General features: G+C 44.1%; 2 protein-coding genes across 2 annotated transcripts; one reads left to right on the plus strand and one right to left on the minus strand.

The window, feature by feature from the left end:
* The first annotated feature begins 1716 nt into the window (after nucleotides 1-1716).
* ddx39ab (DEAD (Asp-Glu-Ala-Asp) box polypeptide 39Ab) lies at nucleotides 1717-10251 on the plus strand. The gene is made up of 10 exons (XM_083780169.1): nucleotides 1717-1807; nucleotides 2977-3196; nucleotides 3908-4035; nucleotides 5358-5634; nucleotides 6242-6360; nucleotides 7192-7323; nucleotides 7922-8031; nucleotides 8257-8401; nucleotides 8694-8841; nucleotides 9321-10251. Exons 2-10 carry the CDS (start codon nucleotides 2986-2988, stop codon nucleotides 9335-9337), a joined length of 1287 nt encoding a protein of 428 aa, XP_083636295.1. The 5' UTR covers nucleotides 1717-1807; nucleotides 2977-2985; the 3' UTR covers nucleotides 9338-10251.
* A 444-nt stretch (nucleotides 10252-10695) lies between these two features.
* Nucleotides 10696-21249, minus strand: LOC310869428 (CCN family member 1). Its single transcript, XM_083780170.1, has 5 exons — nucleotides 21019-21249; nucleotides 19207-19420; nucleotides 17771-18223; nucleotides 17117-17295; nucleotides 10696-13752 (listed from the first exon to the last, which is right to left on the minus strand). The coding sequence occupies exons 1-5, from the start codon at nucleotides 21067-21069 to the stop codon at nucleotides 13447-13449; spliced, it is 1203 nt and encodes a 400-aa protein (XP_083636296.1). The 5' UTR covers nucleotides 21070-21249; the 3' UTR covers nucleotides 10696-13446.
* Nucleotides 21250-27017: the final 5768 nt, after the last annotated feature.

The following is a 27017-nucleotide window of genomic DNA, read 5'->3' on the forward strand; positions in this document are numbered from 1 at the left end:
GATTGTCTCGCAAACAAGGAAGCTTAGAGAAGGAAAGGGATGGTCACAGTCAAATACACACAGTCAATGGAACGGTCAATGGAGTCTATGGCAATGATTACCGGAATATTGGAATACAGAGATATTTAGCATTGATTAAAAGTAAGAAATCATAAATGAATGGAGAATATGGAAAGAATATACTGTGTATGAATTTAATTGTGAGTCTGTCCAGCACCTCAGTGAGGTGCATAAAGTTCATGCAAGGCCAAAACAAACTTATTATGGAATACTGTAATCAAGTAATTGTTAATTTGTATTGACTGTCCACGTCAAACGTTGAATATCAGCAGTCAAAGGGCTTTTATTGCAGATGATTAAAGTACAGTGTCCTTTAGATAATTATGCTTTTATATTGTTCATGCAGTATCTTATGCAGTATATCTGTCCAACAGCAACACAGTTCCCTAAAAGATGATCGTCCGTGCCAACTTCAATTCACTGCAATAAAAGTCTTGCTTCACACAAACACACACACACACACACACACACACACACACACACACACACACACACACACACACACACACACACACACACACACACACACACACACACATATATAAACAAAAAATTTCAGCAGTCAAATGGCTTTTATTGCAGATGATTAAAGTACAATGTCCTTTAGATAATTATGCTTTTATATTATTTATGCTTATGCAGTATCTTATGCAGTATATCTGTCCAACAGCAACACAGTTCCCTAAAAGATGATCGTCCGTGCCAACTTCAATTCACTGCAATAAAAGTCTTGCTTCACTGCCGTCCTTTGACCACTGATATTCACAGTTTGACATAGGACATTGGACTGACCCCATGAAGTGAACACAGTTTGCATAACTCTGTCTTACTCTATGGCTCTGGTGTAGAGCACATCAAAGCCTTCTACACAAACCTAGGTATTTATAAAGATGATTTTAAGCTGACAATGGTAACAACTGAGGAGGTACTTAAAAAAACTGAGTGCCCTTCGACCCCACAAGGCCACTGGCAATGGCCATGACAATATTCCCTCCAAATTTCTCAGAGAATCGGCCATCTCTATAGCTCTATCATCACCTACCAACATTAAGACATGTGAATCCCTTGACTCCTTCAAAACCGCTCTCAAAGGGCACCTATGGACGGCTGCAATTCGAAACTGGCCCCCCGTAAAATCTGAATTCCCCCCCCCCCCTTTTCCCCTCACTGTATATGTTTCTTTTCCCTTTTTGCTTCCTTTATGATGAATTCCTGTTCTGTTAGAAGTGTCTATTTGTAGGTCTCTAAATGTTTTGATGAATTGAACATGGTGGCCCTCTTGTAAACAAGTGTAATGCTTAATTGGGTCGTCCACTCACAGTTAACAGTCTTTGTATTGAGTTTGTGCTTGAAATGTACTGTAATTCTGCAAACTGTTAATTAATATTTAAATCAATCAATCACCCACATAATAAACCTCTCCATCAAACGGGGACATGTCCCCCAATATTTAAAACTGGCCAAAGTAACCCCCCTGCACAAGGAAGGGAGCAAATTAGGAAACTACCGCCCTATTTTAGTGTCATGGCGCAGCCCAGTGACGTGACCATATCCTTTCCTTCTCTAAGCTTCCTTGCTCGCAAACCGGTTTGCCGACGGGCGCCCGTATCCACCAATCACAGTAAAGGCATTTCGCAGAGGCGGGACTTCCGTGTAATCGCATATACCAAGCTACAGTACGGCCTCCCCATGCGGTTCAGGTTTGGAGCTTTTTGCATACAGGTTGATTTGAGCATCGTGAACTAAGGTAAGAACGATATATGTAAACCGTGTATTATTTTACTTAACTTTTACTTATAAACTCAGCATTAAAGATTCTACGCAGTTGGGGATTTCACGGTCAACTAAATATATGTAGTTTTCATAGACGTCTCCGTATTTCTACGATAAAAATAATTTCATTGTTTCCATTGGATTGCAGTTAGCTTTGCTACTAGCTAGCTTTGCTACTAGCTAGCTAGCTGATGTGATCCAGTCCGTCCAGTGTGGTTGTATTTCTTTGTTACTCTGGTGAAAAAAATGTTTATTTCGTTTAAGATAAAAACATTAAGTTAAAATAGTAATACTTGCGGTTCTTCCTATTTATTAAGGTAATAGGAGTGCGAACTAAGCCATTTTATGTGTAGCTCCCTAGCTACCTGCGCTAGCATTGTTATGCAACATACATAACCGATAGCGGTTAGCCTTAGTTACTATTCTATGTTATGTTATTTCCAGAACACCGTCGCATTTTAAGTAACTAATTTATTGATTGAATACTGCAAAGATAAGCACAGGAGAATACCGTTCAGTACAAGTCTTTATTTTAGACTATGTGGCTTGTTTCCATTGTGGTCCTTTGTACTCGGTTCCAAACACACTATTACTGTATTATTATACTATTTTGCAAGTGAGACCTGGCAAAGACTGTGCCAAAGCTATACAACAATAGAAGTATGCAACAAACCAAAGTACTGCAGGATTTAAAAACACGAGTAGGACCGTAGGACATGCATTCTATCCAGTAATTACTATTAGGTGTTACATTCTAGTCTTGTTAACGTGGTGTGGACTGTGGACCATATATTAAGTCCACACCACGTTTTTATTATTATTATTATCTATCGTGATACTGTTTTTTAGGTTATAACCTTATAACCTATGAACAGTATCACGATAGATAAAAATCAAATCAGGTGGGTTTATTTATGGGCTCATATGTGCAAGCGCCAAGCAGAAACTGTTGGAACAAGCCCAGCAACAACGAATCCATCCTAGCGGGTATGCAAAAGCAAGACCGTGTCATTTGTAAAGCAAATGGCAATACTAAGGTGTGAATAGCATCCCGCTACCTGCAGTGAAAGTAATGCAAATTGTCACTGGTCCCACCAAAGAAGAGTGCTTAGATTCACAACTCAACTTGCTTCATTATTCCAGACAGACACAATGGCTGAGAATGATGTTGACAACGAGCTTCTCGACTATGAAGAAGACGAGGAGCCTCAAGGACCCCCCGCAGAAAGCGCCACCCCGGCCGGCAAGAAAGAAGTGAAGGGTTCATACGTCTCCATCCACAGCTCTGGCTTTAGAGACTTCCTGCTTAAACCAGAGCTGCTCCGTGCCATCGTCGACTGTGGTTTTGAGCATCCTTCTGAAGGTGAGGCTGGTTTAATGGCTTGTGCCACTTTTATTATTAAAATCAATGTACACCCCTTTCTCCTCAATTTAGTCTGTTAGCTGTTATATCCTACTGACTCACCTGCCAGTGAGGAGCCCCCACCCAGAGCACGTAGAGAGCCTATGCTCCTCCCGCCCAACATTCCCTGCTGACATGCCGCCCCAGCCCGTAGGAATACAATACATGCAATGACCAATATCACTTTTCACTCTTAAGTGTATTCTTTATTTTTTTACTAAAAGCTGAGACTGTGCTAATATAACGGCGGTATGAAAGGAACGGCCAAAGACAACTTGAGACACATGGCGTTAAGGAGAACTCCTAACACTATGGGCCAGACCTGACCTCGATGGCTCCTCTATATGTACTACTTTTTGTGCGTGCTCCATCGGAACTGTTGCTGACCTCAATGGTTGTTCATTTATGCAAGATGAGGTTATTTCTTATTTGGAGGGTCTTTTAATGCAAACCAAAGGTTTAATAAAGCTCATATACGAACGGCCTCTTCCGTAGACAGAAATGTACTCTGATGATGTCCTGTTCATATTAGATTGTGCTGTAAAATTTGTTTGTGTGAATAATCGTTCAAATTGTGCTGACATGAACTGTCCTGTGCTACAGCACTGAATGTGATTTGGATGTGTGGACAGTTAAATGAAATAACCCGTTTTCTTTGCCATTGTGTCACAGTCCAGCATGAATGCATCCCTCAGGCCATTCTGGGCATGGACATCCTATGCCAGGCCAAGTCTGGTATGGGCAAGACGGCTGTGTTTGTGCTGGCCACACTGCAGCAGATTGAGCCAGTTGACGGACAGGTCAGTACCCATGTTTAAAAGGTTGAATGTCTGTTGGTTTTCTTTCTTATTTAACCACTTGAGCCTTAGCATCCCTAGTCTGGGAGACACATTTGCCAAAAGTAGCTGACTTAGCTGATGATCCTAGATTAATTTTTATATGCATTTTTTAAAATGATCAGTACTTTATTTTAGATTTCTTTTTTTACAAACACAGAAAACATCAAACATAATATACAAACACAAGCAACAACAGCAGAATACTTATTCATGTATGAACACAGAAACATAATACATAGACAAGATAAATAAATAAAAATAAATCAAATTAAAAGTTTAAATTATTTATACATCCAAACACGCAGCATCATCAACCGTATCATATGTGTAGCAATACAATAAACAATCAAGAGGGCATTGCCTGACCATGGATCACACCAAAGGACCTGCAACATGACTGAGGAACACGTCCCACTTCGAATCATATTTATCCAACTGATTATTCATCTTAAAGGATAACCTCTCCAAAGCAGCCAAGCTGAGTGAACCATACATGTGCTGGAGGTAAAACCTCAGACTTCCATTCCTTAACAATGATTTAATGCCCACCATTAATGCTGTATGAATCCAGTCAGCTAGAGGTGCAGGGAGGTGTTTTAATGGCGATGGATCACCCAGAATAAAGAGAGCCGGTGTATAAGGAATATCCTGGTTTGGGATTTGCATTATATTCTCATGAATAGCACACCATAGAGTCTGTACCCTAGGGCACTCCCACAATACATGAATAAGTGTACCGGGTCCTCATCACACCTCCAGCAAACTGGACTATCTCTGAGCTTAGCCTTGAACAATCTTGTCAATTTTTATATGCATTTTATGTATTACCTTGTGTTTACCATGCTTACTGTAAATCGCTCTGGATTGAGATCAGCTGCTAACTTGTATGATCATCAGTGTGTTCCATTGTGAGCGTGTAGACAGATTTGGTATGGGGTGTATAGTAATGTCGTTTTGAAGATGCAGGGGCTAACAAGGGGGGTTGTAAAACTCATTTTAATCAGACTTCCTGATTCCACACCATTGTATTAGGACTAGCAAATACGTACACACAGGTCTGTGAATCATGGGATGTTTACACAGCACTGAAGTTGCTTGATTATTGATTAATAGAACACAATGTTGGTCAGATGGACAAAGAAGACACAGAAGTCGTGCTTAATTTTTTTTTTAAATGCCATTGTTACAAAGAAATTAGCTGTGCCCCGAAATGCTTCACTTACTTTCGATAGTTCAAGGCACAGTGTCTGTACTGCTCTAACCCCCCCCCATCTCTTCCCCAGGTATCAGTGTTAGTCATGTGCCACACACGAGAACTGGCCTTCCAGATCAGCAAAGAGTACGAGCGTTTCTCCAAGTACATGCCTACCGTGAAGGCGGCGGTGTTCTTCGGTGGCCTGGCCATCAAGAAGGACGAGGATGTGCTAAAGAAGAACTGCCCGCACATTGTGGTGGGGACGCCAGGTCGCATCCTGGCCCTAATCCGCAACAAGACCCTCAACCTGAAGAACGTCAAGCACTTTGTCCTGGATGAGTGCGACAAGATGCTGGAGCAGCTAGGTATGTATGCACTATACAGTCGCTGTTCAATGCTGTTTGCAACCAGTTTTATTGATGTAGATGAGTGGTTCTCGAACTGTTTCCTGTCAGGGACCCTCAGATTAATATGCATTTGGCAGCAGATCCCCATCTGAAAAGATTTGGTACCACAGCTCCCCAAAAGAGCACAATTCAAGATTTTTCCAAATTTATGAAAATGGCTGAGTGAAGTTTATGGGGGTAAACATTTAAGGGAGAGGAGTCTGCGGCTTGCCTCACTACATGCACGCTGCCTGCAGTGTTGAATCAACATGAGAGGCTTAAAGGAATAAAGTAAAGCTTTTTGTTAATAAACATTTGGCTTCTTATTTAAGTTATATTATACCATTTTGGAACCGGAATCGATAAGCAGAACCGGAACTGGTATCGGACTCACAAAAATCCTAACGATAGCTATCCCTAAATCAAACTTGCTGTATTAATTCTATGTCTAATGACCAATTTTAATACACAAGTAAATATTCTTCCACGGGTGCATGCTTATCAGTTTCCAATGCTATCTTCAACAGTGGTTCCTCTACACTAGTTCTACTTGTTTGTAACTCGACTTGCACTGTGTTTTTGACAGACATGAGACGTGATGTGCAAGACATCTTCAGGCTTACACCCCACGAGAAGCAGTGTATGATGTTCAGCGCTACCCTGAGCAAAGAGATCCGACCAGTCTGCAGGAAGTTCATGCAGGATGTGAGTATACTGATTGGTTGTGGTTTGGAATGGCAGTGGTTATCAGTGTGGGGCCCGGTTTTCCTTGAGGTCCCCAGCTAAATGATGATTAGAAAGTAGGGGTCCTTTTGGTTACAATTTGTCCAAATTGGCTGAAGTTTAGTTCTCTGGACCTGAAGTGCTGCGGTTTTTCCATCCTAGCATGTGTAGAATGTCTGTTGGTTTTCTTTTATCTTTCTTATTTAACCACTTGAGCCCTAGCATCCCTAGTCTGGGGGACACATTTGCCAAAAGTAGCTGACTTAGCTGATGATCCTAGATTAATATGCATTTAATGTATTACCTTGTGTTTACCATGCTTACTGTAAATCGCTCTGGATTGAGAGCAGCTGCCAATTTGTAATCCTGATTCCACACCATTGTATTGGGTATTTGGGACTAGCAAATACTTACAGACAGGTCTGTCTGTGAATCATGGGATGTTTACACAGCACTGAACCCGATCAGATATAAGTCTGAGAAACCGACTCAACAAATCTGTATTATGAAATGACTCGACATGCTGCACATGACATTAAGTGAAGTGTTTGTGTGCTTCGTGGACAGTAGATATGCAATTATTTTACTAGCATGGGAAACCAGCAGTACTTTAGGTCCTGAGGGTTGTAGTTTGGGAACCACTAGGCTTCTAGCTCTAATTACTTTGTGGCAGCTTTGTTTGAGAATGAGACTTATTTCCTTTCCTTACGAGTGGAACCATCGGTGCCAAGTGTAATAGTATTTAATTGGCATTCAGTTTTCAGTTAGGTTATTCCAAGTTTGTTCCTTTCCCAATTGTTCATTCTCTTGCAGCCCATGGAAGTGTTTGTGGACGATGAGACGAAACTAACACTACACGGCCTGCAGCAGTACTACTGCAAGCTGAAGGACAGCGAGAAGAACCGCAAACTCTTTGACCTGCTTGATGTCTTGGAATTCAACCAGGTAGATTTCTGGTCTTATTTTGGTCCCGGCCTGTAATGTAAAGAATAATGATCACATTCCCTACTCTAAATATTGAAAAATCAGTTTTCGGAAAAGTCAAGTGAGCAGAATTACTTGTTCGCTATAAATCCATGGGGACTCATTGGCTGCATCACTGTCGGGTAGTTTGCAACTGATGTCGTTCATGACTGAATATTCATGTGCCAAAGTGGTCATTGAAATAGAAATGTGGGACATAAAAGATTTGTAAATTTTGTGAAATTGTGTTAACGAGAGAGGGCAGAGAAGCACATATTTGAGTGCCCAGATCTCTTTTTTTTTTTAATCTGATTGATCCATGAGCACCTTTTTACTATTAACATTATTGACTTGTACGTCTCCGGTGAGCAACTGGTTGCTTCTTTGTCTCGTCATTCAAAGTTTTGTGTTGGCATTTCCTCATGTCTTTCCTCACTGTCATTCGTCACTGTAGTCTGAGATGTTTAAACCTTTTAATTAGTCTTGAATACTCTTCTACTTCTACCACAGAGCTTACAATAGTGTTATCTGTTTTCTTTGTGTGGTGGCTAGTCTTGTAATGTATTCCCTTTTCCACTAGGTGGTGATCTTTGTCAAGTCAGTCCAGCGCTGTGTGGCGTTGTCCCAGCTTCTAGTGGAACAGAATTTCCCTGCCATTGCCATCCATAGAGGAATGGCTCAAGAGGAGAGGTCAGTCTTGCACACACACATACATTTTCCTCTTACACACACACACACACACACGCTTCCCCTCCCTCATAAACACACATTCTATTGAGCTCCAAATGCTGGTTATGTTTACGGAGCACGAAGCCTCATCAATTAACTCAACACATCATTGCCTTCAAAGGCAGGATGGGAGGTTGTGGACTGTAGCAGCTGTGTTGATAATCTCTCTTTGCTCCTCCTCCTCAGGCTGTCCCGCTATCAGCAGTTCAAGGATTTCCAGAGGCGGATCCTGGTGGCCACCAACCTCTTCGGCAGAGGGATGGACATTGAGCGGGTCAACATCGTATTCAACTACGACATGCCAGAAGATTCCGACACATATCTGCACAGGGTGAGGGACTGACCAGTGTTTGTTTGTTTGTCTTCAATGTTTGTCGGCCACTGATTTCTGACATTTGGCTCGCAGAAGTATTGAATTACTTACTGGGCTATCATGAACGGAAAAGAAAAATGATCAGTTGCATACATAAATGACATAAACGCATATTTAATATCAAACAAGCTCATGAAGTCAACAACTCTTGATGATCAAGCAACACAAGCCATTGGAGTCGCAATAAGAGTAAATTCCCCTAACGAAATCGGTCTCATGTGATGTTTTCTTGTCCTCCCCTGGCATACAGGTGGCCCGTGCGGGTAGGTTCGGTACCAAAGGCCTGGCCATCACTTTTGTGTCTGACGAGACAGACGCCAAGACATTGAACGACGTGCAGGACCGGTTTGAGGTCAACGTGGCTGAACTTCCAGAGGAGATTGACATCTCCACCTACAGTAAGTCCTATTCCCCATAAATCTCTGGACCTTTAATCACATTAAACATGGGTTCCCTCTTTTGGGACATGTCATTATTGTCAAACATTTTCAGAACTTTTCACACAATTGACATGACGGTTATAAGACTTGGAAGTTGGCAGGCATGTTGGCATTGTGATATTTGCATCATGTTTGCAAAGGGGGTTAGAGCTGCTTCACTATCACAATAACATGGCCCATGTTCTCAAGGTATACTATGACAGCTAATAGTTAGTGCTTCATACTGCTAGTCTTAAAGGCCAGTGGGATTATGTCAGCTCACAATCGCACTCCAAATAATGAGCTGATAAAAAGCTGGCAACCAAGCATTTGTTAGTGCAGTGTAACTGGAGAGGTCTGGGCAAATGGAGTGTCTCAGCTGTTGCTCGTCATGGAAGCGGTGATCTCTATGAATGCTGGACTCATGTCTTCTATATTCCTTCCTCTCTCCTTTTTAGTTGAGCAGTCCAGATGAGTAGTCGGTCCAGGGAAAAGACTTCTCCTTCCTGTGAATCTCTTGGTGTCTTCTTCTACTTGGAAGGAAAATCCTCTTCACTGTTCAACTGTTCAAGGCTCCTGCTTGTCAATTATGTTCACCAAACCTTTTTATTTTAATGTTGTTGGTTTTTTTGGGGGGAAGGGGTTGTCAAGTTTTAATTACCGTGACTTATTTTTTTGATCTGAAATTAAACCTTTTTATAAAATGGCAGTTAACAGTTGTGGTCTGTGATGCGATGCTTTTCTTGATTTTAATATTTGTCAGAATCTCAAGTAGAGCTTTAGAAAATCCAGAGAAACTAGTTTTTGGAAGATACTTCCAATGTTTTTTAGCTTCTACACATGTGTGTGCCTGTGCGGTCAAAACATGTTCAGACTAGCTCATTAAGATTTTTTTTTAATTTATAATTGTTTATTACTGCACAGTTTTGTTTTTATATATTTCTGATGGTAATACCTTGAAATAATGACTCCTGTAAAAAGTATATTTTGGCTTACAAGGCAGCTCTGTGTTTGGGACGCTCACAAATTGTTGAATCCCTCCAGTGAATTCTGTCCTTAAGAGGACATTCTGATCATGAACTACTTGAACCCTAGCATCCCTATTCTAGGTGGAAAATGTACCGAAGATAGCAGGACCACAAGCTTGTAAATAATGCATTGAGCTTGCAGAACAGCTATTTCCGACAAAGATATTTGGGGTGGAGGTGGGAAAAGCAGACAAAGTACAAAGCCTACCCGGTCAACTATTGGTTTACTAAGTAAGTGGGTTTGAGTGGTTAAATTGAGCTTTTGTCTACTGCCAACTGTAATTGCCCAATTCTGAGTTTGTATCTCATAGGACACGATCTGCTTCAGATTTTTAAAATAAAACCAGGAAATAAAAAAGTGTCTAATTGTATTGTCTTGTTTTATCAGTGATTATCAAATGGGTCAAAATCGGTTTGAACAACTTTAAACTATCTGGCAGAAACCAGCTAACGTTAACGTTGGAGCTATTGAACACCCTTTGTCATGTTGGTTAAAAAAATATTGAACCAATGAAAAGTATTCAAGCGCTTCTGGCTTAACTCCTTGATCTGGGTGTTTTTTTTTCCTGAAAAAAGGAGATAACTACCCAGTGTAAAACATGCGTGCTGTTTTTAAAGGTCTGATAGAAATATTCATCTTAATATGTAATTACCCAAGACCAATATAGGAGTGAACCAAATTCTTTATTGAAAATTCAGCATGATGAACACTACCTAAAAAATAATTTAGAACAAGATGATAACCAAACCAAGCATTTTTTCATGTTTTTTTTTTTAAACTAAAAAGTAAAACATTTATTGGAAATGTGTGTACAATTAAACTTTATATACGGTCACTAACATGACTTCAATATGGCAGTTAAAGCTCAAAGTGTGGGACCCCGGCCTTGCTCAGTGCTAGTTATACATGTACATGAACTAGATCAGCTTTTACTCAGTAAATGGAATGACCCTTATACAGCAGATACAAATCTAAACACAATAACAAGGCATCTGTACATAGCTGCTCTATAGTGTCATGTTACAAAACTACAGACCTACTTTAAAACATTAAACCACAGCATCTACATAGGCAAATAGGAAATGGTGACATTGATAGCATTTGTCAATACAATATTCCAAAGAGTTGTTTTCTTTCTTCATTTTAATTTAAAATGCTAAAACTTTGAAACAAAAATAACGATGGCACAAGAAATTTGTTTTTGTAGCTGAAATGTAAATGACTAATACTTTTTGAGTGGTGCAACCACTCCTATATAAACAGCTATGTGTGTCCGTCCGTCCGTCTGTCCGTCCCAGGCTGGGTCTGTCTGAGCACAAAATAGCGTTTGGTTGGTTTTCACCACCAAGTGTCACTGTTGCGCAGCCTAAAGCCCAAACCACACCAAAGGGTCAGGTTGAGACAAAACAGTTTTAAGGTAAACCACACCAATGCAACTCATTGAGTTACAATGAGTTGCATTGGTATGGTCTACCTTTAAAACTGGTTTGTCCCAACCCGACCCTTTGGTGTGGTTTGGGCTTAACACACACACACACACACACGCACACACACATATTAACTTATATATGATGATTTGGGGTGTTACAGTACAGTGACAGTACAGTAGAGGGACCCCCTGGGGACCCCCACACGGTAACTCTCAACCATTTCGGACGCAGGGCGGCTCGCCAGAACCGGGCCGGCCCCTGGACGCGTTCCTGTGGGGCTGGAACTTCCGGGGACCCCCACATGGAGTTGCACCACTCACTTCACACGGGTGTGTTTTACTCTATTAAGAGAGAATCATTTTCGAAAAAGGCCTTTCTCTCCATTTTGGGATTAGATCATGAATAAAGGCTGTTATAAGGTGCATGAGAAACCCAGGTTCCAGTAAAGAATCTGTTTGGGCTCTTGAGTCATACAGTAAGGGGTTTACCGTTTAGGTTACACCAGTTATAGAAAAACAAAGAATTCCTCTCCTTCCAACGGTTCTTCTGGTGCTTATGAGGTTCTATAACTGTTATGTGTCCTTACGCAGGGGGCATCAGTGACCCCACCCATGACCTCGTCTTTAGTAGCATCATAAAGCCCTCCTCAGTCATGTCGTTGACATCACAGGCACTGAACGGCGTTCAGATACAGATGCCACCACACAAACATGAAATGACATGAGTGCGCGTTTTGTTTTTCGTTAAAGTTAGCGTGCTTCAGTTGCTGTTAGATTACAGGCCAGATTGGGTCCTGGAATGGTTTCCAAACCCACTAGGCACAAATTACATGTTTACTTCAGAAGACGCACTTTCTCAAATTTTATTTTTATAACAAACCAAACAGAGGGTGGCTGATTTCGTCTCACTACCCCTCAGAGTCAGGATTGTAATTTGCTCGGAATTAGACCCCGTTGACTCCTCGGCGCCACAATCCCCGGCTTGTTCCTCTGGTGCTTGCTAAATGTCTCACTTTTTGGTGGAAGGCGGTAGGCCAGGCAGGGGATGAATCCAGCTGTGTAAACGGCCCTCGACATTTCACCCACTAATGGACACATTGCCTCCACCTGGACAGGTTCAAATTTGTCCCTAACACCCCTCAACCCCGCAAACAAAAAGAAAAAAGAAATCGTGGTCATTATCATCCACCATCAGATGTGGCTTTCTGAATACAACTGACCTCTGACGTGACCAGGGAAGGGTCAAGCTCCTAGGTCTGTGGGAGTTTGTCTCTCTGCCCTCCCGTTGTTGACAGTTCTCAGCTGTTTAGTTCCTCCTTTCGCCCCTTCCAGCCATGCTGCGACTGCTCCAAACATAGCAGCAATTCCACTCCATCTCCCCCTTTCCTCGTTGGCATCTTGTTTGTCTCAACAATAAATACCATGGAATAAATACCATAAAAACATACGTACGTTTCCTCCCCCTGGTTACATCTGAGAAATCCCCTTCCGGCTTCAAAGCTCACCGTTCCCAGTAAGGCTTTCCCACAAGTCTTCATTAGTTGGTCAATGTCCAATGTGCTAGACCTGACAGATTTCAGGCCTACCTTGTGTCTTAACTCTTTCCAATCGCCATCAGAACCAGGTTATGTCCACTAATCATTCAGACCTACTGCTCGTCAATGCTCGATGACTGGTATAAATACACACATCAGCATTATAGCCAAGAAAAGTAATCCTAGGTGTGAGTGTTTGTGTGTATGTGTGTGTCCACTCTCTGGCTCCATCGTTCCTCACAGTGTGGTTTCATTCTCAGAGTTCAGGAGCATGCAGTGCACGACAGCAACATAGCGTGTTGGAAGTTTGGAACCATGTTGATCAACACTGCGATAACTCTGGCGGAGCCAGAAATTAGTAGTTGCTTCACTGCGTCCAGAATGTCCAGCAGCATCCAATTCAATTCTGCTTCTTCCCGTTTGCACCTATGAACAGTTCACTAGGAGGGACAGTGATCCATGCTCCTCGCTTACGACTACTCATAGATACACTATTCTATAAGGTGGGAGGGGGGGGCCTGGGGAAGGGTGGTTAATGTCTTTGGGATTGTGTGGGGGAGTGACGTGGGTCAGGGGTTGGGGAGGAAGCATCTAGTCAATGAACTTGTGCGTGTCACCATAGAGCCACCTCTGTGGAGGCATCACTGCCTCGTTGAGGTAGCTGCACTCGTCACTGCACTTGCAGGACTGGATGAACATGACAGACTTCTCAAATCGCTCTCCGTCAGCGCAGCCGAAGGTCACTGTGGCGGTTCGTGTGCGGCGGGGCGAGCAGCAGCGGCCGTCCCTGCACACGCCACAGTAGTTGGGCCTGTAGAGGCGAGTGCTTCTGCAGCCAGCATAGGACAAGCGGTGGGGCTCGGGCGCCTTGTGGGTTCGGGAGCACTTCCTCCCTTTCTGTGGTGAAAGAAAAGAGAGAGGGGGCAGGGTGAAATCACCACTCTAGTGAAAGGTTAGTACACTAACCTCTCATAAGAACAGTGATCTATACTAGGCAGCGGAAGCCCAGCTGCAGCACAAAAGGTGAGAGATTGAATAGGACAACACGTCTTCCAATGAAAAAGACTGAAACCGTATTCTGTGGACTCGGGAAGGAAGACTGCAAGCCACCACTCGTTGACATAAAATGGCTTACTACAAGGAGCATTGAATCACAAAAAACACTGTTAATGTGACTAGGTGTAGAGAAAGAAAAACTAAGTGATGCTCAGATTCAGAACAACAGATGAGAGTTGGAAAGAGCCTCCAACGCCAACGAGGGTTACAGGTTGACAGAAGTACGCATTAACACCCACAACGGCTCCACAAACACTGACACCTGATTTATACATAGTTTTACGCTAGTGTCTTGCATCATAAATAGCCGATCTACAAGCTCACAATGAGTCACGCTGCTACACATTGTGAGCTTGTAGATCCGGTAGATTTCCGATGTGATACACTGGCGCACGGTTAAGTGTAAATCAGGCTTGGAGCCGGTGCATAACAAGCCAGCAACCCATTCCAACATGAAAGGATGATGGGAGGCGCATGAAATGTGATCATGCAGAGGCTGCAGGGGAGTCAAGAGCACAGCTAAAGTACATACATACACAGTAAAATCCTCAGCGTTCAACTCTGAGAGTGTACAAAAAATTAACTGAGGATTTTACTTGGTGCATGAAGGATCCATGCCACTTCACAACTACCAAAGAGTGAGTGACTGAGTAGATGAGAACACAGCCTTGCCTTTCACCTGATGTACTTAAACTTAACAATAGGATTTCTATGTGTTATGCCATTTGTGTTGCCACTGTTTAGGGATTGGAACCCCCCATTTTAAATTTTAAAGTTCAGATTTTTTTAACTTAAGTTGTATGAAATACTTGCCATTAATATAGTGGTTGCAACTGTATTAACTGATTGCCCGAGTCCCGTGGTGGGAGTTCTGCTCTGGTTTTAGTGAATATTAAGTAGTTCTGGTCATTTTGTGGGGGGCACTGGGGCCACGCAGTAGAAGTAAATTAATCCACAAAACGAACGTAATTTGTATTGTTGGAATATTTCTAGAAAATTAGCGCGACTTTCGTTCAACTTTGACCCCTCCATCACATGGAACTATTTTTGGGCGTAGTGATATGGACACAAAAAACATGGTTCTGTGTGATAGAGGGGTAAAAAAAAGTAATATTAATATTTTAGAAATAGGTCAACAATACAAATTACGTTAGTTTTGTGGATTCATTTACCTTTACTGCGTGGCCCCCAGTGCCCCCCACAAAATGACCGGAACTACTTGATATTTCACCAAAACCAGAGCAGAACTCCCACCACGGGACTCTGGCAATCAATTAATACAGTTGCAACCACTATATTAATGGAAAGTATTTCATACAACTTAACAAATCTGAACTATCCCTTTAACAGCAAATGTGGGCTTCTGGACAATAATAAATACAGGAAAGGAGAACAATCTTATTACCAAACATCTCCGTCAGAAACAATGTATCCATTTTAAATGTACATTGTACGTATAAAACCCAGAAAGATCTTCTTTCCTCCTTACATCAGATATTAATTCATATCTCATTAAAGTATGGGGCTAGTCAGGGATGGTATATTCTGACCTGAACAGGTTAAACATTTAAATGCACTTGTTGCCTTCCTATTTTAATTTCAACTTTGTTAATAATGACATTTTTTGACCACTTTCAACCTGGCATACACGACAGTGACGTCACATACCTATTTTGGGCACATCATTATACGTGGAAAATTTCAAAAGATTATGTCAAACCTTTTTTCTAAAATTAAGAAAATAGCCTGTTTTTAAATATAAAGACAGGAAGCTCTGTAAATGAGTAGAAAATAAAGCAGACGTTCCAATCCCAACCTACGTTTTGCGGCTTTTGCCTATACAGACAGTAAGAAAAAGTCCTTCTGCACACCTACAATGGACAGGTGTGTCGGATAACTGGAACTGAGAAGGCACCTTCATTAGGCATCTGCCTGATGAAGGTCTGACAACCGAAACGTTGCTCAATAAATCTAACTCAAGTGAAGACAGTGTGCAGGATTATTTTTTCTCTGCCTATACAGACAGGAAACAAAATGAACCAAAGCCTAGCTAACTATTTGATTTAATAGCAGAAATCTAAATTCAAAAAGATATATGCTGTCAGGGAGAACATTTTTTTCAGGAAAATAAAATGAAGAAATCCATATATTTCTAAAACAATTAATGCAATACTGCCTCATCAAAGTTGGTATTGTGTCTTTATTGTCAATAACTTGCATTATAGGGGGAGAGGTGGTGGAGTTAGCTGCATTAGTGGACAGTTTGAGGGTCCAATGGAGTTAAGAGGTTTTGTCGGAAGCGCTTTTTTGGTTTTTTGGTTCAATATTTTTTAACCAACACAAAAGGTGTACAAAAAATTATAATACCGGTAATCAAACACCTCAGAAATTGAGTTAGGTGCTTTCCTCCAGACAGCGACAGTATTAAAAAGATTTCACTTTGTCGTGATTAGTCAGATACCTTTCCGGTCTGAAGAGCAGATGACAGCTTCCTGTTCTCAACTTTTATGTGGCGGAATTACACGCTCTCTGTAGCATTCAAAAATTGCGGAAGAGAAAATCTGACTTAGATTTAGAGACTAGTTCAAAGGGATCAACATGAACTTGGCACCAATTTGCAATGAAGGGAAACCCAGTCTAGATCAACTGGTGAGAAGAATTTCACTCACACAGCAACAGAACCCTGAATAGACGGAGAGATGAAGAAACAGTTGCAACTACATTGGGTCACCAGGGCGAGGCAAGCTAATGAATACCATGATATTAATATCAATGTGACCTCTCTTGTGTGGATTCCCTTTCCAAGTGCTATTTATTTTGGAATGATAGCTGAACAGCATAGTTGTACGCTAAATAAACATAGTGACGTAATCTATCAATTTCAATATGTGTAACCCGTACTCAAAACCTGCCCAAACAGGCTCCTTTGATCTGCAGAGATCAAATATGGCAGAAGCCCTCTCCTGTGTGTCTCTCCTATGGAGTCTCTCAGTACTGTTATATGGTCTGTAGTTCTAAAACCAGGAAGTGACCCAATGCTTTTACTGTGTGTCTATTTGTCTGGAGATATCAGTGACAGATTTCCATGCAATTCCTTTTAACACATTGTTTTCATCCAAAACCCTTGGAAACTTTTCTCTGTTACCTCGTGTAACGCAATGCATTGTGGCCTTGTCAGCCCGTCTTCGTTATTTAACTTATTTACCTTGACGGGAATGGACATGGAGCTGCAGGGACGGACGTTGCACAGACGGGTCTCCTTCACCAGTTTACACTGGGCATTGTCATTGGTGACACGGGAGGACACGCCCATCCCACAACTCCGTGAACACTGCGACCAGGAAGTGGTCTGAACCGCGCACTGATCCCCCACCTGTTTCCATGCTGGAGAAAACAGACAGATGTAAAGATGAACAGGTGTGTTTGTGTGCGGTGGGGCTAACAAGCAGAGAGACGGGGTCAACCGAAGTAAAAGAAACAGGGGACAGAGGGCCAGATGGAGAGAGGGAGTAAAGAGAGGCTGAGAGCGGGCAATGCAAAGTACACTGGCCTCATTCAGCCAACAGGCAACACTGACGCATAGACAGGGTGATTACAGAGAGGGGAAAGCTGGGTGACAGTATATGTGCTGTGTGAGAGTGCTATGTGCTTGTGTGTGTGAGTGCGCCTCTGGTGTACAAGGAGGCATTGGAAAACACACTGCATGCTAATACACACACATACACACACATGAAGGTGTCTCACAGTGGGGCCGTTTGTGCGTCAGGGGGATTTCAAAACGTACAACACAAACATGACGCTTTGCTGTGCGGAGGAAACAGACGTGACTCTAAGGCGACATGCCGGCGCCGCATCTCACCTGCCAGGTGCTTGTGACCTCGAGGCTTGTCCCACTTCCTGCCTGCCTCCACCAGCTCGTTGCCCAACGTGTCCTTGTCTCTCTTGGGCTTGTACGGGTATGGCTTGAGGTATGCTTTGGGGTAGTGCTTGGCGTAAGTCTTGGTATAGGGGTAGGCCGGGTAGGGCATGAAAGGGTAGGACGGGTAGGCCGGAGGCTGGGGACGACGCTTCACCTCGGTCACCACAGCGGTACCCTTGTGGCAGTCGATGCTGAGACAACACTGGCCCGGGACCTTGACCAGCCGCGGGGCAGGGCACGAGGGAGAGGCCAGGGGCACATGGCTGGGGCACAGGGGCACGCAGCCCACTGCCCCATCGATGCATGTGCACTGGTGCTTGCAGCCGGCACGGAAATTCTCGCCGTTTTGGTACATGCGTCCGCTGTACTCACAGGAGCGGCCATCTGCCTTTGCTGTGACAAAAAGCAAAAGAAATGCAGGGATGGTTAAACCATCACTATGTCACTAAAACTCACAAATGGCTAATTGTGTAGACAAATAGATTTGTGTGTAATGACTCAACAACGGATGGATGAAAAGAGATTGAGAGAGAGAGAGAGAGAGAGAGAGAGAGAGAGAGAGAGAGAGAGAGAGAGATAGACAGTATCTAGTTTTATGACGGAGGCCCTATTCTTAGAGCACAGAGGAATTTTGGCTTGTTTACAGTGTCGTTCCACTGAAGTCCTCTGGGACTCCCCACACAACACCCCAAATACCCCCCTTTATATAGCAACACCCCCAAATAAACATGCATATAAAAATACCGCCAAATGTGTGTGTATGTGCATGTGTGTACTTGGTGTGCCTCTGTAGTGTGTACACAGTGAACTACTTGTATAAATCAGAGAGTTGGCTGGCTTTCAGTCCCAGCCCATGAAGGTGCTCTGTCTTTGAAACACGGCCCAGGCTTCAGACCTCAAAGACAAACGGCATTGGCTTTGGCTTAGGGGCCCTGAACCCTCAGCCTCCCCACCCCAGTCACACATTCCCTCACCCAACCATGATCTCTCCCCAGAAAAACTATGCCACATTTCTTCATCGTTTACGTTTACTTGTAGATCTGCTATTTTCACTATTGTCTTCATTATTATTGTTACTTTATTTTTTAGTTTTTTTTTTTTACTTTTAGCTTGTAATGACATTCAAAATATTGGGATACTGGTAAGTTATTAATCAAATTAATTGTTGCACTCCTATGGTTGTATGTGCCTAAAATACACACGAGAAGTAATGCAAAATTATAGCAATGGTCCAAAAATGCTTCCAGTCAGAAATCAAAATGTTAAAAACATTCATATCAGTGTCAGCAGAGTGCTTGCTTCGTTTACAATTTTCAACAGATAAAAAGGCAAACAATATCCAGGAGGTGGAAAACCAAACGTTTTTAAAAACATACCTCTGCAGATGCCGTGCGTGCGACCAACGTCGTTGCCATAGTTACACTCCAAGCCTTTGTGGTGGTCGCAGGGCCGTCCTTCATGACAGTCCTGGTTGAGCTGGCCGGCACACACCTTACAGCAGCCACAAGCGTCAGGGACCGAACTCACACCAGGAGGACAGGACGGGGGCCCCGCCGGACACTCACACACCATGGGGCAGCGGGCAGTCACCTAAAGCAGGGGCATGGGAAGAGGAGGAATGGAGGACTAAATTATTGGGATCATAGTTTGATGATGCATTCACTTTCTGTGTGTGTGTGTGTGTGTGTGGGGGGGGGAGGGGGGGGGGGAGGGGGGGTCATGGCATCTGTTTGACTTGTGTTTCACAGATCACAGAAATTCCCTAAAGTGTGTGGCTTGGATATTCCCTGAATGCCCAGCTCTGTACAGACTGCCAGTGGGATGGATATCTGTGGTTCTCTGTCGCCTTCCGCTTGGCATTCGCCAGGCCATCAGGGATGAAAGAGATGTTCTCACCAGCCCCCTTTTGTTTCTCTCATCCCCTCTCCTCCAACATGCATGCACACACACACACACACACACACACACACACACACACACACACACACACACACACACACACACACACACACACACACACACACACACACACACACACACACACACACACACACACACACACACACACACACACACACACACACATCCCTTCCACCAAAGCTTCGCCAATAACTAAACTCAACGCCTCACTAGGTATATTGTGTTCAAAAGAGACTCTCTCAGCCTGCCTGTCCATAGCCGGATCACCCAAAGCGATCCCTTCCGAATCCTGACCCCGCCACTCTCCTAATTCCAAGAGGGAGGAGACAGGAGGGAGGGGAAGGGATGAGAGAGGGTTGTCCAAATTGTTTCCGCACAGCAGGGTTCTTCTATTTCCAGTCCAGAATGTGTGTCAATGTTTGTCGTCCCTCTCCATGGCACGGCTCCTGGTGTGTCACCGAGGATTAACAAGCCAGTGAGAGCCAGTTCTTCTGCTAGGCAATTATTGCCCAAGAATCCAGGGGAAAGATGGGGACGACCACCTGTCTGTGTCCACTCATTGTGTTGGAGGATGGGTATCAGGTGGGCAGACATGGCATTGCAGAGTGCAGACACAATACAATACCACTCAATTTTTAACATTAGGTGGGTACATTATGCATAGGGAAACATCACATTAATACAGCATTTATTGTAACACATATAGACAAGATAATACAGGCCTAATTATACAGTAAACAACTAAACATCCATTTGGAGGCTGGAGTCTTTTGTCCTCCCCCCGAGTTAAATGAACACTAAGGGTTTTACTGCGCAGTGTGCCAGTGTATAATAGCCTAATCAGAAACACTTGAGACTGAGTATAATAATAAACCAATTGAGGGAGCAGGAAACGTACAGCTGCTTCCATTATGTACTGTCTGCGATTGTAACAAATTTAGGATAGCTTGAAGCTTCTGAGTCTGATGATTGTTTCTGTTCTGACATAGGCTGAAATAATACCAGTGCATATACGATTGAAATCTGCACCATCTGGCGTTACAAGTTCTGCAACAGAAAGTGATAAATACTTTCCGTCGTAACCTGAGGACAGCCGATCAAATCCGTCACCGCGTGTAAACTACAGTACAGCCTCGGTGCGCAGTCAGCACCCAGCAGCCAGTCAGCACGTGAGTCGTTATTCCGTACGTTACGTGATTGTGTACTCCAAACCTGTCCGGTGTGTAGCCTATAGTAATAACTGAAAGTAACTTTATAGGCCTACTTACCAAGCTGACGGTCGTCATGTGAAAAGCCGCAAGGAATAATAATATCCTCATGTTGTCAGCTGAAAATTGATCGGGAAGAAAATATGTAAAAATGTGTTTAAAAAACAAAAACAAAATAAATAAACAGCTTCCTGTATTATATTGTAATAGATCCACCACAACAGCCACCACCAAAACAACAATGGGTTTTGTCCGCCTGGGTAATTCCAATCATTCTTTGGAGTCCTTTATCACCTGTACATTTTCATCGATTAAAGTTTGAGACTGGTTTTATATTACCCCCGTGCTTTCTGTGATGGCCTCGCCCACTCGGACCGCCTCCGGCCAATCGGAACGCAGGCGTGTGGCGGAGGTCAGACTCAGAGCCATAGAGTAAGACAGAGTTCTGACATCTCCGTTCACTTCATGGGCCAGTCCAATGGCGGCTCTTCTACATGGACTTCAATTGGCGAAGAGCATTAAATGCATTGGAACTGCAACAGCCCAGCTTTTATGATCTTAAATCCCTTTCTCTTAGATCGTTTTTTAGTAATAGTACAACATAAACATTAAAGACTTTACTTGTTACTGTACAATACTTTAAAACAGTTGGCATGTTGGCACACATGCCTGAACTAGCTCTTATTTGCGCCGCCCTCGTTGAAACCAACGTATTTCAAACTCCAGCTTGTCCCTGTTCAGGCTGCATGAACAGCGCGCTAGAGCGCTCAGTTTTCTGCCCCCTCAATGTCGTAACTCTGTCTTACTCTATGGCTCTGGCGGAGGTACGCCAAAAGGGGCGGGGCTTCGCATCTCCAAAACGGAGGGCTGAGGTTTGGGGCGTGGCCAACGATGAATGCAGTCATTCATAAAAACTCAGAATTACTACATTCCAAAGAGGACCTGGCTTTTTGGTGTTTATTTATTTATGTTTGAGTGAAAATAATATTATTGATGCTTTAAAGTCGTTTTCACACGCATACCTCTGTCCGACGGCTGCTTTGTGAAAAGCAAGATAAATATACTCAGCTGCTCGCCTGTGCTACATTAATACTCGGGGCAGCCATAGAAAACATTTAGGAATGTCCTCCCCCTTCTATTTAAAAAGTACCATGAGACAAGAGCGAGACGGATACAGTCATGTATTGGGAGAGCGAGAGACCATGTGTGTGGAGCTGAGTTGGAGCATCAACCACTGATGGAGTGATAGTGATATTGGAAATGATTGTAGTAATTCCCCTTCGCAAATCATCACTCTCCTCTCCTCTCCCTCCTCCTCACTTTCCATATCCTGTCTCTAGCCCCCAAGTCCCCTCTCACCTCACACACTGCCAGGGTAGGATGGCTCTGTGTGAGGCCTTGACCCCCCCCCCCCCCCCTCTCTCTCTCTCCTCCCTATGCAGATCCATATACAGACCTGTATTTATGGAGGTAGTGTGTGGTGCGTGTGTGCGTGCGTGTGTACAGTGATGGCACAGCAGAGCGGAGGTGAGCGGTGCCTGGCTAATCGTCCGTTCACCCCCGCGGACACGCACACAGGAAACCAAAAATCTACCTGAGCCAGTACACACTCAAACCGACACACACACACACACACACACACACACACACACACACACACACACACCTATGTGAAAGGGACTAAATACACACTCCACACACACCTATACTTCTTAGACACACCATTAAACTGTTCACTAGTCACGCACGCACACGCAGAGGGGCGCTTGTTCTTATTTGCAGAAGGGAGCTGATGAGAGGAGGGAGGGTGGGGGGGGGGGCAAATTGTTGATTTCCCCTGCAGGTTCACTGGGATGTGTAATTAGGAGGTGGGGTGCGTGCAGTGATTTGTGCTAACGAGGAGCATGCTAACCCCTACCAAAATACACACACTCACGCACGGCACACTCACGCACGCACGCATGCACACACGCACACACACACACGCACACCATGTTTACACGACTCCCCCTCAATCACCTCTCAAATCACCCTTGGATGCTCGTGTAATCTATGTGTGGGAACATGCATGCACACTGCCTGTTTATGATGATACATGGGTACGCATGCCCCCCCCCCACATACACATACACACACACACACACACACACACACGCACACACACACATGCAGACACACACACAAAAATATGCACACATAGGCCTACACACAGACATGCAAGCAACCACTTGTATGCATGTGTACTTGTGTAGGCTTATAGGCTACAGTAGGCTATATCTGTATACACAAACACCTCACCACACCGGACGCCTGCACACATATCCAGGCACGCACGCACGCGTGCACGCGCGTGCACGCGCGGGCGCGCGCACACACACACACACACACACACACACACTCGCACAAACCCCATCACAGAGGCCTACACAAAAAGCAAAATTCTGTATACAGTGAACCTTCATCCTCTCCCACACAATCTATCTTTCTCTGACAGTAAACGGACATGATGTAACTGGCCTATGTAAACACTCATGTGTGCGTGCTTGTCACACACACACACACACACACACACACACACACACACACACACACACACACACACACACACACACACACACACACATCCTTACATGGACATACAGTGCATACATATAGTATTACATACACACATGCTGTCCCACTACACTGTGTTCAGTGTGTTGTTTCATGGATAATGAAGTTCCAGTGACTCATCAGAGACCGTGTCCTTTCCACTTTGGTCCAAGCCGCTTCCATTCCAGACATAATAAACAAACACAGACTTTCCAATACACAACGCACTGTATGTATGGGAGCATGTAGCACACACACGCACGCACACACACATGGATACATGCATTTCCACATGGGCGCATGCAGTATACACACGTACGTGCATGACAACACGGACGCCCGTGCACACATGCACACACGCGTGCACCAACATAGAGGAATTCATTGGCATGGACAGAGGCAGCATGACTTCTGTCGTGACCTTTCCATTCTGAATTAACGCCGCACATCGGCTCATAACGACTGAAGGGTCAGTGTGTGTGTGTGTGTGTGTGTGTGTGTGTGTGTGTGTGTGTGTGTGTATGTGTGTGTGTGTGTGCGCGTGCGTGCATGCTTTTTTCAAAAATTCCGATCAACAAGCAAATGAGGCATGGCAGGGAGAGGGAGGAGAGAGGAGAGGAGTGAGAAAAAGGTGGGCAGTGGCAGATGAAAAATATACCAAAAATTATACCCTCGAAAAACAAGTCTGTGGGAAATAAAAGTAATATAGGTGAGAGGGGAAAGAGAGAGAGAGAGAGAGAGAGAGAGAGAGAGAGAGAGAGAGAGAGAGAGAGAGAGAAAGAGAGAAACTGGGGCAGCACAGGTAGAGCCAAGGGTGGTCAGCTTTTCGTGCTCGGACATACATACATACTGTACATACGGACATACATACGGGATACGGACACACATAGCTGCGTAATGGAGCAGAGGCACCGCTCAGAAATAACATACAAAAAGAGGAGAGGACAGGGGAGGAGACTCACAAGATAGTAGGAGAGGGAAATAGAGGAGAGGTTTGCAATGAGGCATGTTGCTTGAGTTTCCACACCGAGTAAAACAGGATGAGTCAAGAAGACAAGAGGTGGTTTACTGTAATGGGAGCTCAGTGCGTACAGTATGTGAGAATGGGTGTGTTTGTACATGCAGGGACTGAGAGAGAGAGGAGAGAAAGGCACAGGCGTGGTGTGTTTGTTTAAGGGAGATGAGAGACCTCACCCCACCTGCACACAGGTGCACACGCCATTGTAAAGGCAGCACACACCATTGTAAAGGCTGCACACACACACACACACACACACACACACACACACACGCACGCACGCATGCATGCATGCATGCACGCACACGCATGCACACACGTGCACGCATGCACACACACACACACACACACACACACACACAGCGGCAGGGTAAATGGAATAGAGAGAAAGACACAGAGAGAGTACAACCTGTTCCAAAGCATAAGAAAAGGGGAAAGAAAAACAAGCAACGAGAGTGGGAGAGAGATTGAGAGAGAGAGAGAGAGAGAGAGAGATGGAGACAGTACAGAGAGACAGATAGGAGAGAGACAGAGAGATTAGAGAGGGATAAAGATAGTAGAGAGCGGAAGAGAGAAACAAACAGAGAGAGTAGACGTAGAGAGGAAGAGAGAGCGAGAAAGCAAATGGGGTAGAGAGTAGAGTGAGAATTTAAGTTCCAAAGTTATTTTTAAACCAAGAACAGGAACTGTACTGTTGACTCCACAAACACTATAGAGTGCACGCAGGCATGCACGCACACACACACACACACACACTCACACACACATGTGCGTCGCATGCACATCCATGTCTCTCTCAAGGGCCCATGCACACGTGTACAGGATAACACATGTGTCTGGGGCCAAATATACTGTATGCCTGTGCTCACCATGCACACTGGTACTGATGCTGTTACAAAATGCAATTTTTCATGCACAGAAATTCACACTCCCACACTCAGGCATGTGCCTGTGTGTATTGCTGCCCCAGTGCCCATGCGTGCAAAGCTGTCCTCCAGCTGTGTATTTCAAGACCCTGCATAACTTGGGAGTCATTTGATGACACCCCCAAAAACCTTTCATTACAGATGAAACAGTCAGTTATTCTGTCAGCCAGTTTTAATTCCGGCAAAGCTTGTTTTCAAAATAGATATAGTAGTATATAAGTTTATGTGTTTCAGCTAACTGACTATAATCAAGATATGGCAAACATATAGAACAGAGACGTTGCAAATGCTGCATAATTACAGGCCAGCACTTCGCTCAAACAAGTGAGGAGTCACAACATAAATACAACGTGATTCATACTTCAGAGAAGCTTGTCTGCAAATAGCCAATCTACCAGCTCACAACATTCTGTGATGCGACACACTGTGAGCTTGGAGATCTGCAATTTTCGGCATGCAACTCCCTCATACGATGAAGTATAAATTCAGCAGTAGATGATAGACCAGCGAGAGTACAAATGAGGAGACAGAGAGGCAGCTGTAAGGATAAGGTTTCAAACCAATTGGAATAAGTACAAGCCAAGGTCATCTGCGAGTGCATCCACTGCAATCAAACTCTTGGCAGTGCCCCACCTGTCCTGCCACCTGGCATATACTACCAGACAGCAGGTATTTTAAACTCTGCGTTTTACTATGTCCCCAGACTGTTATTACCACGTAAAAGACAAGCTGGGACAAAATGTTACACACATGGGAAGGATGGTCTTTCTCCCCTGTGTGTGCAGAAGAACACAAGCCCTGCCATTAATTTGCTTTGTCTGTCAGGGCCAGTTATGAAACCCTCTGTCTCATTAATTCCCTAAAGGTGGCCATAGTGTTCTGGTGGATTCAGGAGACAGGACACAAGTGAAGTGGGGGAAGAAAGGTGTTGCAAGAGAGAAAGAAAACCTGCCCAGGTGAATAAGGTGATCCACCAATACGGTGTAGCTGATTGAATAGAGAGGCTGTCTAGGAATTGGAAGATAGATGGTTCGTCCCAGCTGACTCACCCACTTCACTCTGGGTGAAGCTGTAAAAGAAGTTTCCCCTCTGCAGGGGACTAGAAAATACTCCCCCTTTCCGATACGGCAATCCTCACAAGGCGTTATGTGTGACACGACGCAATTCCCGGGGAGACCTGCGTCAGAGAGTGTCATTTCCCCTCGTCCTTTACAAGGGGTCAGGTCATGACTGACGAGGCAGGCTTAGTGCCCACCTCAGCCTCTGACTGGTCCAGGTCAAAGGAATCTGGGTCACCTCCTTGTCAACGGTGCTATATCTTAACTGATGCTGCCCATCCTACCAGCCACCCAGGGCTAGGTCACACCCTCCCCTCCAGGTATCTCTCTCTTTCTCTCTCTGCCTCAGCCTCGCTCTCTCTCCTCACCCCTCCCCTCACCTCAGAGGTGTCACAGAGAGCGGCCTTGTTCCATCCCTCGCCCCCTCGCCCGTTGGGACCCCTCAAAAATCCCAGATATCCCTGC

Source organism: Protomyctophum parallelum (genome assembly GCF_964188405.1).
Source record: "Protomyctophum parallelum genome assembly, chromosome: 13".
Classification (NCBI taxonomy): Eukaryota; Metazoa; Chordata; class Actinopteri; order Myctophiformes; family Myctophidae; genus Protomyctophum; species Protomyctophum parallelum.